Source organism: Hoplias malabaricus, chromosome X2 (genome assembly GCF_029633855.1).
Source record: "Hoplias malabaricus isolate fHopMal1 chromosome X2, fHopMal1.hap1, whole genome shotgun sequence".
In the NCBI taxonomy this organism is placed as follows: Eukaryota; Metazoa; Chordata; class Actinopteri; order Characiformes; family Erythrinidae; genus Hoplias; species Hoplias malabaricus.
Genome location: NC_089819.1, coordinates 8,212,309 through 8,231,044, shown reverse-complemented (window position 1 = coordinate 8,231,044; position 18,736 = coordinate 8,212,309). Strand labels below are relative to the sequence as shown.

Genomic DNA, 18,736 nt, shown 5'->3' with positions numbered 1-18,736 from the left:
AATGGAACTGAAGGAAAATGGAACTGAAGTAAAAGTAGATGTCCTGACTTAGATACACAGGAAAATACAAATTCAGAATAAATACCTCTAGAAATTTTCATAAATATTACAATAGAAACAGTAGAAGCAGCCCACATCTGCAACAGCATAGTCTTGCAAAAATTGTGTAGTATTTGCTTTTAAATTCCAAGATTATTATCTTTTATTTTAAACTGAAATTAGAATTCAGTAGCACAGTGATGCAACAAGTCACTGTCACTGTTACACATCTCCAGGTTCCTGGGGTTGTTTGGTGTGCTCGCTGTATGGATTTCCTCCAGGTGCTCTTGTTTCCTCTCATAAAAACACGTTAATAGATGGATTGGCATTGCAAAAGTGTCCATATGTGTAAGTGAATGTGTAAGTGTGTGATGCCCTGTGATGGACTGGCATCCCATCCAGGTTGTGTTCCTGCCTCACACCCAGTGATACTGAGTACACTCGAGACCAACCAAGGACCAAAAAACAGGATGAAATCATTACAGAAAATGAATAAATGAATGAATGGAAGAACGAATGAATGATTGAATGAATAAAAAAGATTCTATACAAAAAGTAATTTAGTCTTTATTTATGTTTTTAAAAACAAAACAAAAATGAACAAATTTGTTTGTTTTTACCAGTATGTGCCTTTCAGAATGCAAAACAGTATAAAAGTCTTTTGAAACTTTTTATTAACCAAACCTATTAGGTTCTGTAAATAATAAACCAATTTCACAATTTCAACCCGAAAAAGAGAGAACAGGGTTAAGGTCAAAATTTTAAAATGCTTTTATCATATGTTAAAATCAAATGATATTTGCCTCCCTAAAGATTCTTATCTTGTCATGGTACTTGTCCTTTGTAATGGATCTATGGCTGAAGTTAGCAAAGAATTAATGGAATATATATATATATATATATATATATATATATATATATATATATATATATATATATATTAGAATTTGTGTAAATGTGAGCATTTGGTCAGACAGCTACAGATACACACAAATCTTCAAAGTACATATATAATATCGGTGAAAGTATTTTAACAAATGCAATCCAGAATCTGTCCAAACAATATGTAGGTCAGCTATTATTTCATAGAGGTTCTCCAATTAACAGAAACTTTGTGTTTCTGTGTGTGTTAAAAGAGTAAGAAAGTTAGCAAGTGTGTCTTAACGTTATACTGTGTTTGTTAATTTTCCAACATAGAGGTCTTCTGCAGTGTTGGGGTAGGATAAAGATGAAATATTTCATAAAAGAATTACTGAAAGACATTAATTGCACACAAGTGTGATATTGATGTTGTGTAACAGATTTACAGCACCAGGGCGGTTAATAAGTTAATATTACCCCTGCTGCATTACTGTTGTTTACAAGCATGGGTTAAATTACGTTCACTAATCTGCGTATCTTACGTACATGTGGTCACTCATGTGCATGAAATGTCTGTATGCAAAAAAGCCAAAGGAAGATGCAAAGACTGATCTAAAGATAATGTTACCACAAAACCCAAATAAAGACAAACTGTACTATTTGCACTGAATCATGCTGTTAATATCTTTAAAAGTGTAATCAGATATTTTTACGACTTAAAAAGTAGAAAATTACTTTTAAATATTTGTATAATTTTCTACAAATTATAAATGACATCAGATAAATAACAAAACTGCTCTGAAGTCCAAAAATGAAGAAATTTTTGCTCCATAGAGCAGGCTCCCCACATGAGGGTGGCCAAGTTTAGTTTTACTCTAATACATCCATGTCTCTAGGCTGTTACAGGAACATGTAGAAGAATCATAATAATAAAAATTTAAATACTTCTGCTTGCTAACAGTTTTGGAATTTTTTGGTTCAAGCTGATCTTCTTCAAGTTTCACAAAAGATGTACATTCTTTTTGCTGTAGAAAATATAGAAAGGTCTCCTTTCATAATGTCATCTCTATGTAAAAATTTAGCATGTTAAATAAGCATCCAAAAGAACTTGGTAAGAACTAGGCTGGATGGAAATATATTCTACGTCATAGAACAGAATTAACATTGTGTCATAAATAATTGCATATACATTTTAAAGTGTTAAACAAAAAACACAACAATGGAACCTCAAAATTTAATCAAAAGCAAAAACGTAGGCCTTATTTTTCAAGTCTCCTTTCACTTGTTCATTGCATGCTTTGCTTCTTGTGTGCCTCGCATATAAGCTATGTGCTTTACAAGTTTGCTTGATTCATATCACTCCATATTCAGCGTTAACCCTCATCTTACATTCACTCAAATTCAGCCCTACACACTGGCACTCTGTGTCACAACCCCATTATTAAATGTTACTCAGGTAAGCAGCCCATCGAGGCAGACATTATTTTTGAGGCTGTGCATGAGCTCCTGCCTGTTGAATGAATACTTCAGGCTTTACAAATGACTTTCAGCAGCAGTACACATATATTAGCAGATATTATTCTTCTTGACACAGTAATGCAATTTTTTTCAATTTAAACCAACAATCTTACATAGTGCAGCTTTACAAATGTCAAGGTTTTCTCTGAAAGTCAACTAAAAGCTTGTTCCAGTTAAGGGTCTATATTCTGATCACAAATAGGAATAAGCATTGACACTTCTCAGCAGGATCCTTCAAAATATCTTAACAAAACCTCATATCTCCAATGTTTTTTTTTTTTTTTTTCGTTTTTGTCACTTATTTTGAATAATTCAGTTGCCCTCTACACTTTGTCTAAAAATAATGACAATTAATTAAAAGAAATATTGACAAACAACTTAATTTATATGAAAAGCTATGTTGGATCAAAAAAAAAAGTATCTCCTGGCTGTGCCCATTTGTGTGTTTGTTTGTTTAGTGCCCTCCAAGTTTTAATATAAACCTATAAGCTAGAGATCACATTTGTGAGATCTATGAATTCTGTAGTTGGCACTATGCAGAATTCCATGACTTTTCTCTATGGAAAGAAAGAATAGTATCAGATAAAATTGCTGTGATTTTAAATGCGGTACACATGATATCATTTTACATGATGTGTAAAATTTGATGTTTTGCCCTGTCTACATATTATGAATTAATATAAGGTATTTAATGGTTAAAGATATATATCGCTGCTGTCCAAAGAAATGTATCTCTATATTTTCTTTGTTAAAATGCCATCTCTTAATTTGGTTGCTACTGAAAGTGAGACATCCTAAAATTATACAACAGGATAAACTTTCTGGAACACTGAAACCAACCATTTAACTCTGCATGTGTAGATCTGAAGATATTCCTCTCATTGCGTAATTCTATATGAATATATTTACATAATGGCATGCATAATTAATTAATGATCAAATTGGTAAGGATTTAAATCCTTTATGGACAGGTTGATTCAGAACCTCGTTTTCCTGTTTGGTTCAATGTGAAAAAAAAATTGTTTTTGAGCGGGACACAGATTTTCATCTAATTAATATTATTATTTTAATATCTTATTTTAGAAATAATATAATTAATATAAACTATTCATATTTAAATAAAATTACAGAAGAGTTATGCTACTTTTGAGGGTTAAATGAGAATTTAATCACAGAGACTGGCTGAATGCCATGTGAACATCTAGCTTATAGCTGTATGAAAATGACTCACAGTGTGTGTGTTTGATGAGGAGAAGGAGAGAAAGATAGTAAGAGGGGGAGAGGATGAGAGAGAGAGAGAGAGAGAGAGAGATAATGTCCTGAGTAATTATCTCCACATTTCCCAACACCATGTGCAAATCTCTTCAGGCAGTGATTTAGCTTTAGCCATTAGCGTTGCTGGTTAGCTATGGTTAATGGGAAGCTTTTTTTTTTGTTTATTTTAATCAGTGAGTTTCTATTTGTGCGTGTGCTTATGTTTTTCACAACTGAAGTTTCTGTACTCTGCAGCATGCCCATGCATGTAATTCCATATCCAAGCTGTTGTTTTTTTCAACTTTTTCAATTTGTAACTCTTGGATCTAAGGACTTTTTCTCGTTTACATTTTCCTACGTATATCACTAGCTCCATTACAGGGTCATTAAGGAGTGGAAATATAAACTATGCTACATACATGCTACGTGCTGACTAACACTCCTGTGCACTAAAATGACATCACACTAAAGGCAATTTGGACACTTTAAAAAAAGAAATAATTCTGTGTGTTGAAACATATTTTTGAATATTTTTGTTTGGAGCAATTTTTTAAAATCCAATGCATTTCTCTAATAGAGAAATACAGCTTAGACCTGGAATATCTTATACGGGCATGACACCCACTGCAGAATAGAGACAGTACCTCAGAGGTTCAGAGGTCTCTGTGTGTGTGTGTGTGTGTGTTTGTGTTTAGAATCGAGCAATCTCCCTCAGAATAGGTGTGGCTCCACGAGAGAGGTTAAGCTGGTGAAGTCCAGTGTTAAAACTGGCGCAAAGGAGACTACTGGAGTCACATGGAGCCAAAGACACCAAAGGACCAGAACCGTCCAGTGACAGAGTACACAAACATGCTAGAGAGAGAGAGAGAGAGAGAGAGAGAGAGAGAGAGAGAGAAAATGAAGACAATTATTTTACTGAACTACTGGCATCATTTCACTTTATTTTATAGGCTTTATACAGCACTTATCCAGAGCAACTTATAAAAAGTGCTTTGTCATCTACTCAAAAAAGAAATGGATCTCAGCCAATACAAATTTGTTAAATCCAAATACCACTAAACCAAAGAACAGCTAAATACATGTCTATGCTGACACCTAAAATATTTAACTGTCTTAAAACTGTATTTTAACTGACAGAAATAAATAACTTAAACAGAGTTGAACTTATCTAAATTTGGCTGAATTGCGCTGACTGAAATCACTGAAACTAAACAGGATTAAATTAAACAGAACACATTTTCCTTAAATTAAACTGAATTATTTAGTCGATGTTGCCTCTATTAGAATTAAATGACATAGCTTTAACTTACATGACATTCCTAGGATGTTTGGGTGTGTGTGTGTGTGTTACCTGCGGTGTTCTGGTCCCAGATTTTAACAGAGCTGTCGAACGATGCTGAGGCGACAAGGGCAGGCGAGCCAATGCTTGGCGGCAGAAAGACACAGCAGGCAGTGGTCTGGATGTGACCTCGATATTCCACCACCTTACAGCCTGGCTGTCTCAGGTCCCACAGCTTTACAATCACATACACACACACACAAGCATACATTGCACATGAACAAATATTTTCACTATCCTGTATTCAATACCTACCCACTAATAGTGCAAAATCATCCGAACATCTCCTTAAACATTTTATTAGATATATTTCTGTACTATACAATAATGCGCTGACATAAGGGTCTGTTTTTGTATCAATCGTAGCAATCCCATTCATATCTGTCAAAAATCCAGTATTCCTTACATGGGCAAGACACCCATTGCAGAATAACATTATGATTTCAATGGTGTATAAGGCCATACATAAACACACACACTCACCGTGGCCTCGCAGCCCTGCCCCTGGAAGCCATTGCTGCTGGACAGTAGATGGTTGCAGTTTGTGCTGATATCACAGTGAGTCTGAATGTACTGTTTAGCAGGAAATGTGTTTGTCACCTGCCAACTACGACTGTCCCACACTCTGTAAAACACACACACACACACACACACGGGTGGAGTATAGCAACAATTCCAAGCAGTGCCTTCCATCACAGTCCTACATCCTGTGACTAAACACCTGCTGTAAAATCTCACCTGATTGTTTTGTCTTCTGAAGTCTGGACAATTGATGGCCCCCCAGGAACCCAACACACATGTGTTACCTGAGAAAATGAGTAAGAGAGAGTGAATAGAGAGTGAAGAGAGAGAGAGAGAGAGAGAGAGAGAGAGAGAGAGAGAGAGAGAGCATGACCTTTAAATGAGAGCCGAGGTATTGTGGATAACGTAGTTTATTATGAAAAGTATATTCTTCTCACAAGGTTGCGTGAGATGGTGCTTTTTTGTAAACATTCTCCGGTCTCGATGTCCCACAAACACATAGAGTTATCACGAGATCCAGTGCATAGCCTGGAGCCATCTGAAATCCACACGATACATCACAAATCAATGCATTCACTGCTATTTCCTAACGTTTTGAAGAGTTTGCTGTAATACATTTAAATATGTAGCATTCTTTCACCAGTCCAAGCAGTTTAAAACTGAGCAAACAATTTTTGTCTTTATCTTGTCTGTGAAGTAATAAACAATGAACTGATTTACAAAGAACAGCCTGTTCGTTGGTAGCAGTTTTTTTTCAGCTCATCAAAGTTGAACTCATATGAAAGAAGAACAAAGAATGTGGGCCCTTAATGAATAAATGTGGGTTCATTATTGTTAATAACGAACTTATGCATCAGAGATACTCATGAGCAACAAACTAAATGCCATTTAGTGATAGGAAATGCTGTGCATCCAAAAATCTTAGAAGTCTCATTCAGGTTTAACTGTGCATCTAACAGTAAAGGAAACTATGTGCATGGTTTTCACAGTGATGGGAAACGCTTTTACATTTTGGGCCCTCAGGCTAATAGGTTTAAAATGGTAAATGGCTGACCTGGACTGATGGCAACTCCATTGATGACAAGCTCATGTCCGCGAAATGTCTGAATGGGGTCTGAGCCACCGGCAAAGTCCCACATTAAAACTGTCTTGTCCCGTGATGCACTAAAGATCCACGTACTGCCTGCAAAACAGGCCAGCTGAACACGAAAACAGACACACACACACACACACACAGTTAATTAGTTTAGGGTTACAAAGCTAGATTATATAGGCGTAAATCTTATCTAAATATCTTATTCACCTTTTTTATGTCATACAAGAATATATAAGCTGCTACACAGTTATAGGAATCTAATTATTGAGATAAATTTCAGTTAAACTGTGTTATGTAGTGAACACTGTAAAGCCGGTGTAACACTAGAGAAATCTTAGTCCGATTTTAACCCCGGGTTCCAGTTGAACTGGGTCTGTGTAATGCTAGACTCACACTACAGAATAAATGGGTCAATATTTGGGCCTGTTTGCTCCTCCCAACAATTGCCAGATGTCTCCAGATTTCAGGGTAATCATAAACAATTATCTTCCCAGATTATACTGTAGTGTGAGGAGTTCATAATCTAATATTTACTCCACCGATCCTCTCCCAGTGCACTCAGGGCCACCTTGATTCTAAACCCTAAGTATGAAACATGTTTAATATTTACCACTCAGTATCCTGTAGTGTTGTGGCGGAGGCTGATTCTCTAATGTAAATCTACCACCAGATATCGTGATGTAGCAGTTTGCTAGTATTGAGTGCACAACCTGAAAGCGTGTGGTGATTCATTCATATCCAATGTTCAATATTCAACATGGATTATGGCCACTGTTCTCCCTGTGTCTGCATGGGTTTCCTCCAAGGTCCAAATGCACATGTTGTTAGGTGGACTGGCTGCTCTAAAGGGTCCATATGTGTGAGTGTGTGAGCGAATGTATGAGTGTGTGGTGCCCTGTGAAAGACTGGCGCCCCCTATAGGGGGTGTCCCACCTTGGGTCTAGTGACCCTGAATTGGATAAGCAGATACTGAAAATGAATTAATGAATGAATGAATAAAAGAACGAATGAACGAATGAATGAATGTATTTTAGTGTGTTTGTTTATATCTGTGTCTACTGGATAACTCGGCTCGTGTTGGATGGTGTGTTTGTTTCGCTTGAGCTGAACCAAAGGCTGGAATCCTGGAGTCATGTATTCTATAATCCCAGTCATTTAGATTGTGACTGAAATTTTTCCAGTCTCCATAAAAATGGGCAAAAAACAATCATGTAATGTGAGTCTGTTTATAATCTTCTCTGATTTTTCAAGGCCTGTAGTGTACCCAATGCTCAAAGAAATTGGAAAACAACAGTTCAGAACAGAAATAACATGTTAAAAAGCCTGTTTAGAGATGTTAACATTGGCTGTTACTCTGGCAAGTTACCTTGGTGACTTCCTTCCCATGGCCATGAAAAGATCGACAGGGCTTCCCAGCTCTCCAGTCATAAACCACAACTGCCTGTGAAAACACACACACATACATACAAACTTAACTCATAACCTAATGATTTAAAAATGTCTAATTTATAGCTTATAAATAAAACAAAACACAGACTTATACTCCAAAACACTTTTAACTCCGTCCACATCTCTCCCATACATTTCAACCCACAATCTCTACAACACATTTAAACCCCACCCACTCAGTTTTCTTTCTAACTCACCTGGTCAATCCCACCTGACACACAGAGGTCAGAGGTCAGACAGGTCACACAGTTAATAGCATCAGAGTGAGCAGGTTCATACTGAACCACCTGGGAAACAGGTACAGCCTCCCCCGCCTCCTTGGCCCTACAATCAACCAGTTAATCAACTGATCACTTCATTCAATCAACCCATACATCAAACAGTTATCAATGATGAATTAGGTATAATAAACAAAATGTTTAAATAAAATGAACAGAAACATGAACAAATAATTAAAAACTCATAATTAGTAACCTCTAATAGTAGTAGGCCTAAGAATATAAAAATAAGAGAATAAGCCTAATATGTGTCCATGCGTGTGCGCATGTGGAATATCTCACTTGTAGATGTCAGAACGGCGGCGGATTTTGCTCTGGAGTTTCCCCATGCCTCACACACACACACACACACACACCAGAGTTGTCCAGAAGAGAGGACACACACTCCACATTCATCAACAAATTACTGTCATTTCAACTCTGCTCACCTGGAACATAAGACATTAAAACACAAACATAAAAACATATGTTAATCTAGAGTTCTTTGTTTCTCTCAATCATCGTTCTGTTTTACTGCAGTAACAGATTCTACTCTTCTGGGAAAGCTTTAAATTAGATGTTGGAACGAAGATCTGATGGCAGCCCCATAAACATTAGTGAATTCAAATACTGATGTTAGATTACTTGTTCTAAATGCCAGCTCATCTCAAAGGAATTGGATGAAGCCCCATGACTCAAGAGAACACAACTGCTCTGCAGCCTTGTGCCGAAGGTCTTTAAGCCCCTGTAGCCAACGTTTCACTTTGAGGATTCATGTACAGCTTCTCCAGAGTGTCCCAGATTATTCCATGCCTGTCTATGGAGATTATTTACACAGTGTGTGTACTACTGAACGCCTACAGTGTGTCTACAATGGACGTAGCTTAAGTGGGGTCCACAAACTGGACGCAGATGAACTGCAGTGTGAAAGATCTGTGTGGTGTGCACCACTTTGCTACAGGGCGGAAAGGCTCTGAATCCTATTACTGCATTAGTGTCTCATCTGATTACAGCACGCGCTCACTGCAGCGCTCTCATACAGTAGCATTACTCACCGGCGCTCGAGGCCAACGGTTATTGTGCGTGTTTACCGCTGGTTAACATAGCTTTCGGCTTAAGTTCGTCTCTATATTCGAGTTTTCGTTTCCGCCTTAATTGGGGCACTAGTTCTTGTCGGGGCGCCCATGTCTCCCGGAGCGGTTCGCCTTTCGCGCGCCGACTGTGTTGCAGAGCTTTAAAGGGCTCGCACACACTTACCGAATCACTGCAGCGCGCGTACCATGCTGGCGTCGCTCCTCTCGAGCGGACACCGTCCCAGTGTTTCTAAAACACCGACAGCTCCGGACTCATCGCCGCCGCGGCTCGGGCGCGCGCTCGGGCTCGGTTCCGCCGTCTCCTTAGCGACGCTTCAGACGGTAACCAGGCTGGTCGAGCGGTCACGTGCTCTCTCTCCTTAGCGACGCTTACGACGTGTTGCCAAGCGAGTTTGAGGTCACGTGCCCCCAAACGCGGGCCAAAAGGTACCGACTCGCAAATGACTCTTTTATTTGAATCGGCTCTTTAGTCCTGTTCCAAGTATATCCTTCTTTTCTCAAGTCCCCTTACACTAAACAAAATAAAAAAAATACTTATTTTACTTACTTAACACCTTAACCGAAATTCGGTTCACAGAGTTAATGTTTAGTTTATATCGTTCTCATAATTTAAAAGTTAACATTTTTATCAATATTGTTGCATATATTTATTAATGGTATTTATTAATGGTACACTGGTATTAAGAGCCGTTGATTGACAGCTCTACTACCCATACTTAGACTAAATATTTTATACTAATAATATTAGATTTCTACCTATTCTACTTCCTTACCAAACCCTTTACAAAGTAATTATAAAAAATAGCATTATATTGAATTAATGAATTTAATGAATTAATCACTATACCACTCTTATTCACACTGTGGCACTTTGTTCATGGAATAGCTCCGTAACCACTTCATTGTCCGTAACCACTTATCCAGTTCAGGGTCGCGGTGGGTCCAGAGCCTGCCTGGAATCACTGGGCGCAAGGCCTTCACCGGGTGACTCTCACACTGTCATGGAATAGAGCTCACTGTATATATATATATATATATATATATATATATATATATATCACTCAAGAAGCACATTTTATTACCAAAGCAGTTTTAATAAAATACATAAAGGTTATATTATACATAATACATTATTATTTAACATATTTATAAATATACAACTCAGGACAGACAAAAAAATCATCTGTATTTGAGTATCTTTTGCTGTTACTTGTTTTTGGAAAACCTAGTGAACTTTACTTTTTTAGATGCAAAACACCTCAAGCAAATTTCTTACAACTCACAGTTATGAACTGCAGCCCAAGGGGTGTTAATTCCTCGCACACTAACTCATGCTAGGGACTGTTCAACAAAAGGGTGCTGCTGTGTTTTGCATCAGTGACACATTGTGTCCTTGTTTCTGTCAAGTGCAACTCACAGAAAAAAAATTGCTTTGTACTCCATGAATGAAACCGTTTATGCCCCACAGAGCAGGCATATTTAAAATATGTGCAGAAGTGCACAGTACAGACTCTGACATACCCAGAAATGTAAGCATCAGTATAAAAGCTGTTACATATTTTAAAGAAGAATCACAGGAGGAAATTATTGCTTGCTCTCTAAGGGGCATACACATGTATAGCAACTATATTTTTACTCAGATTGTGTCTCAACTGGGTTTGAAATATTTAAGAAGGTTGTTGTTCTGAGAGCCTTTAGGTGTGGTTCGGCGATCTCGAGCTGTCATATTTTTGGATGAGGGTTTCATTGCCTGTTTAGAGGAGATTTTCAGTGCAGGTTTCTGTTGTTTCCACTCAGTGAGCAGCTCTCTCTGCATTTCTGAGGGAAGCTGTGAAAAGACCAATGGGTCTACATTACAAGGGACCTTGGAGCTTGTGTAGGCATTAAAAGGTTGACTAATAGCACCTTCTTTGGCTCTGGAGTCTTGTAAACTTTGTTCGCCCAGGCTTTCCAAAGCATTCTTGGTACCAGATTCATTGTTATTGACTCCATGTTTGCTTCCATTTTCTGATGTTTTTTGTTGATTCATATGAAAATCTACCTGCCCTCCAGAGTGTGTACATTGAATAAACTTTGATCTTTCCATAGATTCATCTGGAACAGAGGCTCCAGTCTTGAAGCTATTCATTAGCTCCCTCTGGATGTGCTCTGGAAGAGCCTGGAAAACATCAGGATCAACGCCATGAGGCAGTGTAAAACTTTTCACCTCTTCTTGAATTTTGGCGTTTGTGGAATCTCCTCTATCCAATACTCTTGCTAAATTTTGAGTCTGTTGCCCTGGAGATGTGGAAGACTTGGCATTGTTTGGCTGGGTTGTTAATGATGATGAGGGTGATGCTGATGATGATGGTGTTATGTGCTTGAAAAACCTGTTATTGTTCAGAGACTTATCAATCTGAGTGAAACTGGATGAATCCTCACACACACCAAAATCTGTTTCCTGAAAGAAAATGTATACGAAATAAATATCTACTTAAAATATGATAAACATAATGAGGCAAATATGACCATTCATTCCACTAATTATTGACATTAAGTTATCAATATATTACCCAAGTCTGACACTTCACAACCCATTCAAAGTAGTTCCAGGCTGAAGCACAGTCACAAACATTCAGGAGATGTTTGTGTGTCTGTGTCTGTGTGTATCTCACCTGTGTGTGTGTAGCAGCTGGAGTGGTTTGTGTAAAGAAGGAGCTTATGGGGTTTTTGATAGAGGTTTTGTTCTGTAAGTTACTGAAGCATACGTTCAGTAGCGTGAGATGGAATGGGGTGCTGACATCCACCAGTCTGTGGAACAGCTTCATCGCAATGAAAACTAGATGAGGAACCACATCTCTGCAATCTCAAATAGAAATATGAAACCAAATTAATGATCATAATTAAGCAATAAAAATTCTGACATATTCGTATGTGTGTGTTTAACTGCAACCATCTACTGTTCTGCAGCAACGGCTTCCAATAGCAGGACTACGAAGCCACATATAATGTGTGTGTGTGTGTGTGTACCTGTTAAAATCCTGTGTGCCGTGTGTCTGGGTACTGGACACTGTCGGCTCTCTCGGCTGAACCAGCGGTTTAGAGGGTCTGCAGAAGCTCGTCTGAGGGTCAGTCTCAAAGTCTGAGGTAACCGGCCATCTTTACTCATCCTAAACAGACAAACATTTGTTTTGATTTTAGTTTTATGTGGAATTTTAGAGAAAATCATGTCACCACTTAAACACAATCGCAGATCATTATTATTATATTATTATTATTATCATCCTGTGATAGACTGACGCCCTGTCCAGGATGTGTTCCTGTTTCCATGTAGGCTGTGGACCCACCGCAACTCTGAACTGGATAAGCAGTTACAGACAATAAATTAATTATTATTATCATATTATTATTTTTACTTTATTTGTAAGGAAACACACCTCTCACATAGGCTGCTCAGCAAGACCTTCACTTTACTCTCCACTTCACTCACTGTGGAGATTCTCCTAAATGAGTCCTCATCACTCAGAGACTGAAACAGAACCATGCAAACCAATAATTAAAAAAAAAACAAAAAAAAAAAACACACACATATAATATAATATATATATATGTGTGTATATGTGTGTGTCAAGTTAAAAAATAACTTTGAAGTTACAAAATCTTCATCTGGTAGTTAGCTTCTGTTACCTGTGGGGGTCCTGCGGGGGTCACAGGTGAGAGGTCAATTCCACATGCAAGGTTCTGAATGCGTTTGGCATTGGCTTCTCCAAACTCTCTGATCAAATCTCTGAGTGGAAACAGCTGCAGATCTCTGACACTGTCAACACCCAGGGCCTTCAGCTTCTCCCCTGTCTTGTAACCAATCCCTGCCACAATCACACAGAGAGACATATTGTAGCTTTAATAATAACAGCATAAATGTACAGACTGATATATTTCAAGTGCTTATTTCTTTTAATCTGATGATTATAACTGACAACTAATGAAAACCCCAAATTCAGTATCTCAGAAAATTAGAATATTGTGAAAAGGTTCAATATTGAAGACACCTGGTGCCACACACTAATCAGCTAATTAACTCAAAACACCTGCAAATGTCTTTAAATGGTCTCTCAGTCTAGTTCTATAGGCTATACATTCATGGGGAAGACTGCTGACTTGACAGTTGTCCAAAAGACAACTATTGACACCTTACACAAGCAGGGCAAGATGCTAAAGAGGCTGGCTGTTTACAAAGCTCTGTGTCCAAGCACATTAATAGAGAGGCAAAGGTAAGGAAAAGATGCGGTAGAAAAAAAAGTGTACAAGCAATAGGATGACTGCACCCTGGAGAGGATTGTGAAACAAAACCCATTCAAAAATGTGGGGGAGATTCACAAAGATTGGACTACAGCTGGAGTCAGTTCTTCAAGAACCACCACGCCCAGACGTATGCAAGACATGGGTTTCAGCTGTCGCATTCCTTGTGTCAAGCCACTCTTGAACAAGAGACAGTGTCAGAAGGGTCTTGTCTGGCTAAAGACAAAAAGAACTGACTGCTGCTGAGTGGTCCAAAGTTATGTTCTCTGATGAAAGTAAATTTTGCATTTCTTTTGGAAATCAAGGCCCCCCAGAGTGTGGAGGAAGATAGGAGAGGCACAAAATCCATGTTGCTAGAGGTCCAGTGTAAAGTTTCCACAGTCAGTGATGGTTTGGAGTGCCATGTCATCTGCTGGTGTTGGTCCACTGTGTTTTCTGAGGTCCAAGGTCAAAGCAGCTGACCAACTTTATGGAGATGCAGATTTCATTTTCCAACAGGACTTGGCACCTGAACACAATGCCAAAGCTACCAGTACCTGGTTTAAGAACCATGGTATCCCTGTTCTTAATTGGCAAGCAAACTCGCCTGACCTTAACCCAATAGAAAATCTATGGGGTATTGTGAAGAGGACAATGCAGAAGAGCTACTATCAGAGCAACCTGGTCTCTCATAACCCCTGAGCAGTCCCACAGACTGATCAACTCCATGCCATGCCGCATTGCTGCAGTAATTCAGGCAAAAGGAGCCCCACCTAAGTGTTGAGTGCTGTACATGCGTTTGTATTGATCTTAAATAATATTCTAATTTTCTGAGATACTGAATTTGGGGTTTTCATTAGTTGTCAGTTATAATCATCAAGTTAAAATAAACAAACACTTGAAATATATCAGTCTGTGTGTAATAAATGAGTATAATACACAAGTTTCACTTTTTGAATGGAATTACTGAAATAAATCAACTTTTTCATGATATTCTAATTTTATGAAAACTAGAAATACTTTAATATGATATAAGCTATTTGTATTGTAAAAGTATGTTTACCGGGCACTTTTCGGAGTCCACTGAGACTGTCCATCAGTGCTCCTCTGCTTTCAGGCAGGAGGGTGGTCTGCTGATTTGGTTTAAATGTTCCAGACACCAGTTTGGCGAGGAGTTTGCTGTTAGCCACACCAGCACAGCTAGTTAATCCCAGTCTGCTCTGCACTGCCTCCCTAAATTCAGCTGCTATTACTGACCCCACAGCCAGTCTACAGTGGTCCTGGACACACACTGCTGAAGTGGTGAGAACACAACAACATAGCATGTTATAGAACCTGTATATTTATCTACTGTTTTTACATTGGTTTAAGACTATATATTGTTGCTGTCCAATGAAAAACATGCATTTCCAAAATAATAAAACTTAACCTACAATGGAACTCAATGTAAATGATTGTGTTTCAATACATTAATTTATTCATTCATTATTTGTAACCGCTTATCCAGTTCAGGGTCACGGTGGATTCAGAGCCTACCTGCAATCATTGGGCATAAGGCGAGAACACACCCTGGAGGGGGGGTGGGGGGGCAGTCCTTCACAGGGCAACACACACACTCACCTACAGTCTCTTTTTGAGTCACCAATCCACCTACCAACGTGTGTGTTTTGGACTGTGGGAGAAAACCGGAGCACCCGGAGGAAACTCACGCAGACACGGGGAGAACACACCAAACTCCTCACAGAGAGTCACGCAGCGCAGGACTCAAACCCACAACCTCCAGGTCCCTGGAGCTGTGTTACTGCGACACTACCTGCTGCTCCACTGTGCCGCCCTGTTTCAATATATTTGGAGCATTTCTATTGGGGTCCATTCTTCATGAAATTTTCAAATAATGTGGACAGATGCTATGTTCAAATGATGAAGTAAACTAAAAATATTGTTTTGTTATATAACAGAGATGATATAACACCCTGAAATAATATCAGAAACCACAGGATGAGTTTGGAGGAGATTACCGTACAATTATATGGTTTGATTCAAGTATAAGATGATTTAGATGTTCACTGACAGCTACATAAGCATCATAGCTCAAGTGTAAAACCGCCATGATCACCATGCAAGGTCTACAGCTCTACACACTTGAAGGAGAACAGATGTGTTACGCAAACCAGCACTGTGCTCTTTGTGATGGGAAATGAAGGGCAAATCTACCCATTCTAACCGGTGACCTCCCAATAAGAAAGACAAATCTTAGACCACTGAACACTCTGGATCCTAGATGGATTTTTAAAAGTCAGTGTGAATGGGAGATAATTCATTTATGTTTATGTTATTAAATATATTACTGGTTTATAGTAATACTACCTATAGTAGTCACTACATTTTTATGGAAAACAGATTATTTAGAGAATTATGTCTTTTTAAATTATACATTTTCACAGCTTGATACATTTGGAGAGACAACGATTTGTCTCTATGACAAACCATGCTCACCAGGTTGTAGTGACTGAAGGCAGACACTGTGTTATAATGTTTAGTGTAACGTATTAATGGCTCACCCTCATGTTCAAAGATGTGACCTACAAAGGACAGATTTGAGAGGCTTGTTTCTTTCATCCGTTTTTCCACCAAATCCGTAACATCAACAAAGTTTTCATCAAAACCCAGTCGCTCCACCAGGGGGCAGTATGACATCAGCAGCTCTGAGTAGCAATAGAGCAAATACAAGATTGAAGACTTTTATTGTCATTCTCTCTCTCTCTCTCTCTCTCTCTCTCTCTCACACACACACACACACACACACACACACACACACACACACACACACACCAGATCATTAGGATACTCCTTGTTTCTACACTTACTGTCCATTCTCTGAATTCATCTGTTGCTGTGCATAAATTGTTAGCTCCCTTTTCACCCAAATCATATCTGTTCTGTGGTGGTTCTGTGGGAGTCCTGACCAATGAAAAATAGGGTGAAAGGTGTCTAAAGATCTATACAGAACAACAGACTATAGTCTGTAACTGTAAATAATCAATACTGAGTAGGAACAAGGAGATGGTAATATTATGGATGATTGGTGTATGTTTTCCTTAATAAATCATAATGCCAATATATTATAGCTTTCATTTTTAAAGTGCTGTCCTTTTTTGTCATGTTAGAATGATGCACCAGTGATGCACTGTATCCGAGAAAAGGCAGAGTGCTGATAATGAAGAACCTGTGACTCTATAAGAGATTTCTCTGTAGTGAGTGAGGTCCTCTCCATTCACCAGAACCAGATCAGGACACTTGTCCAGAGCTTCCTTTAGCCCCATCAGCTTCTTCACCCCACGCTCCCTTGCCACATAGTTACATGTCACAACGATGTACTTCTGTTGGACTCCTGAAGGAACACAAATGAATATCCACTCTAATCTTTCAGTTACAAACACTAACATCTAAAAAAAATTATAATTGGTTAATCCTTATCTCAAACACAGTAAATGTGTGTATATTACACTTGTTGTCTATTCAGTATGTTTTGTGTATATTATCTGTTTATAGTTTGTATTGTGAGATGGTATGTATTTGCATAACGTTGTAGTGTACTGCATAAACTACAAACAATATTTTGTATATGTACCAGTGTTTGGTGTAAATAATGTTATAACAGTCTTGGAACTTGATATTTTTCTGAAATATTTAGTGCATGGTTTCTATTTGGATTTTGGAATATCTTTTGCCCAATACTATATTTGCAAATAAACAGTAACAGTCTGTTACAAGGTGAGGAGGTGGGCTTTTCTGTAGAGGATATGTTCACTTATTTGCAGCAGATCCGTCCAAATATTTGCATACAGTGGTACATTTTCCAGAGTATGCTTTACTCACCTAAAGGTTTAGTGCGTAGGGCTGGATTCCGGATCATTTCAACCTGAGCATAGAAACAGTCCAGATCAAAGTGAAGGATCACTCTCTCGCTGAGATCCACAGCTTGATTCCCCACTTCAGAAACTACAACACAAAATAAATTTGATCCTTTTCGCTGTAGCGTAACACTGTGTGTTTAAGAGAATTCATTAGGAATTGGTCCCATTTTACTAAACTAACAGTGAAATGTTCTGGAAATGCTTTACACTAAAAATTGGAACCCTGCTGTGAGGATGTGATGGTGTTCAACTTCACTCCACTTCAATTAGTCCCAAAGCTACTGGAAGTGGCTAAATGGGAACACAGTTCCACTGCTCTACAGACCAGTGCCTGGGAGCTTACCCCACTAGCAGACTTCTGGCACTGGGCAAGGTGTCTTTAGTCCCATGTGCAGTTGTCCTAAACGTTTTTGGACTTGACACGTTTTAAATGGACCTGCCCTGATGTTTTAATATTTATTTTTTTCTTCTACTTGAGTATTTCAGTGCAACTTTAAATCTGACTGCATTTATTAAAAACAGAGAATAATTTAAACAATAATATAGCTACCTGGGTCCACATCCCAGCCTGTCTCCTCTTCCTCTCCCGAGTCCATAATGTGGAAAAAGTGATTTAAAACAGACACTACACAAAACAACAAAATAATAACAGAAATATATCTGATTTATTCTTTCCTTTTCTCAGTTTACCTACAGATTTGGCGCTACATTACCGCCTCCTAGTGCCCTGGAGAGAGAGAGAGAGAGAGAGAGAGAGAGAGAGAGAGAGAGAGAGAGAGAGAGAGAGAGAGAGAGAAAGAGTTTTGTTAAGTATTGTAATTAAAAAAAATACATTTGTAAAAATTGAAAATCTGCCCTAAGTGTACATAACTATTTAAATACATTTGTTTAATCTAGAAAATACACATAGAAACAATGTAATTAACTTACTAAGTGTGCTTTTAGAAATGTTTTTGGTGCTATTCTTTCATTTTTTTTAATGTATAATTTTTTTTTTAATTTAGAAGCTAATTTTAAATTACCCGTTATTTTCCCCTGGCTACAGAAAAAAAATATTAATAGAATTACTTATTTAATTTCTCAAAATGCTTATATTTTTAAGACAAATTAAATAAAATATACAGTTTTTTCCA

The 18,736-nt window shown here is 38.1% G+C and overlaps 2 protein-coding genes across 5 annotated transcripts; both read right to left on the bottom strand.

The window, feature by feature from the left end:
• Positions 1-994: 994 nt before the first annotated feature.
• LOC136676886 (WD repeat-containing protein 31-like) lies at positions 995-10,354 on the bottom strand. Of its 3 annotated transcripts, none has more exons than XM_066654161.1 (10): positions 10,277-10,354; positions 8,639-8,784; positions 8,276-8,402; positions 7,996-8,070; positions 6,588-6,732; positions 5,971-6,071; positions 5,750-5,817; positions 5,495-5,636; positions 5,024-5,186; positions 995-4,524 (listed from the first exon to the last, which is right to left on the bottom strand). In XM_066654161.1, the coding sequence occupies exons 2-10, from the start codon at positions 8,683-8,685 to the stop codon at positions 4,364-4,366; spliced, it is 1,029 nt and encodes a 342-aa protein (XP_066510258.1). In that variant the 5' UTR covers positions 8,686-8,784; positions 10,277-10,354; the 3' UTR covers positions 995-4,363. The 3 variants fall into 3 exon arrangements, with proteins under 3 accessions (XP_066510258.1, XP_066510256.1, XP_066510257.1); XM_066654159.1 differs by lacking the exon at positions 10,277-10,354 and adding an exon at positions 9,593-9,725; XM_066654160.1 differs by lacking the exon at positions 10,277-10,354 and adding an exon at positions 9,391-9,521.
• A 268-nt stretch (positions 10,355-10,622) lies between these two features.
• LOC136676989 (DNA polymerase iota-like) lies at positions 10,623-18,281 on the bottom strand. Of its 2 annotated transcripts, none has more exons than XM_066654318.1 (10): positions 18,154-18,281; positions 17,566-17,688; positions 16,913-17,077; positions 16,248-16,391; positions 14,750-14,980; positions 13,096-13,274; positions 12,846-12,937; positions 12,439-12,578; positions 12,084-12,274; positions 10,623-11,869 (listed from the first exon to the last, which is right to left on the bottom strand). In XM_066654318.1, exons 1-10 carry the CDS (start codon positions 18,197-18,199, stop codon positions 11,078-11,080), a joined length of 2,103 nt encoding a protein of 700 aa, XP_066510415.1. In that variant the 5' UTR covers positions 18,200-18,281; the 3' UTR covers positions 10,623-11,077. The 2 variants fall into 2 exon arrangements, with proteins under 2 accessions (XP_066510415.1, XP_066510416.1); XM_066654319.1 differs by having other exon boundaries at positions 14,750-14,977.
• Positions 18,282-18,736: the final 455 nt, after the last annotated feature.

Bases quoted from the DNA above. Each gene is read 5' to 3' on its own strand.
- LOC136676886 (XM_066654161.1), bottom strand. From the start codon at position 8,685: ATGGGGAAACTCCAGAGCAAAATCCGCCGCCGTTCTGACATCTACAA. The intron at 5,637-5,749 runs GTGAGATTTTAC...TGTGTTTTACAG, and splicing joins TCAGAAGACAAAACAATCAG to AGTGTGGGACAGTCGTAGTT. The intron at 5,187-5,494 runs GTGAGTGTGTGT...GTGATTGTAAAG, and splicing joins GGCAGGGCTGCGAGGCCACG to CTGTGGGACCTGAGACAGCC.
- LOC136676989 (XM_066654318.1), bottom strand. From the start codon at position 18,199: ATGGACTCGGGAGAGGAAGAGGAGACAGGCTGGGATGTGGACCCAG. The intron at 12,938-13,095 runs GTAACAGAAGCT...GTTCTGTTTCAG, and splicing joins CCCCCGCAGGACCCCCACAG to TCTCTGAGTGATGAGGACTC. The intron at 11,870-12,083 runs GTGAGATACACA...ATTTTCTTTCAG, and splicing joins CAGCTGCTACACACACACAG to GAAACAGATTTTGGTGTGTG.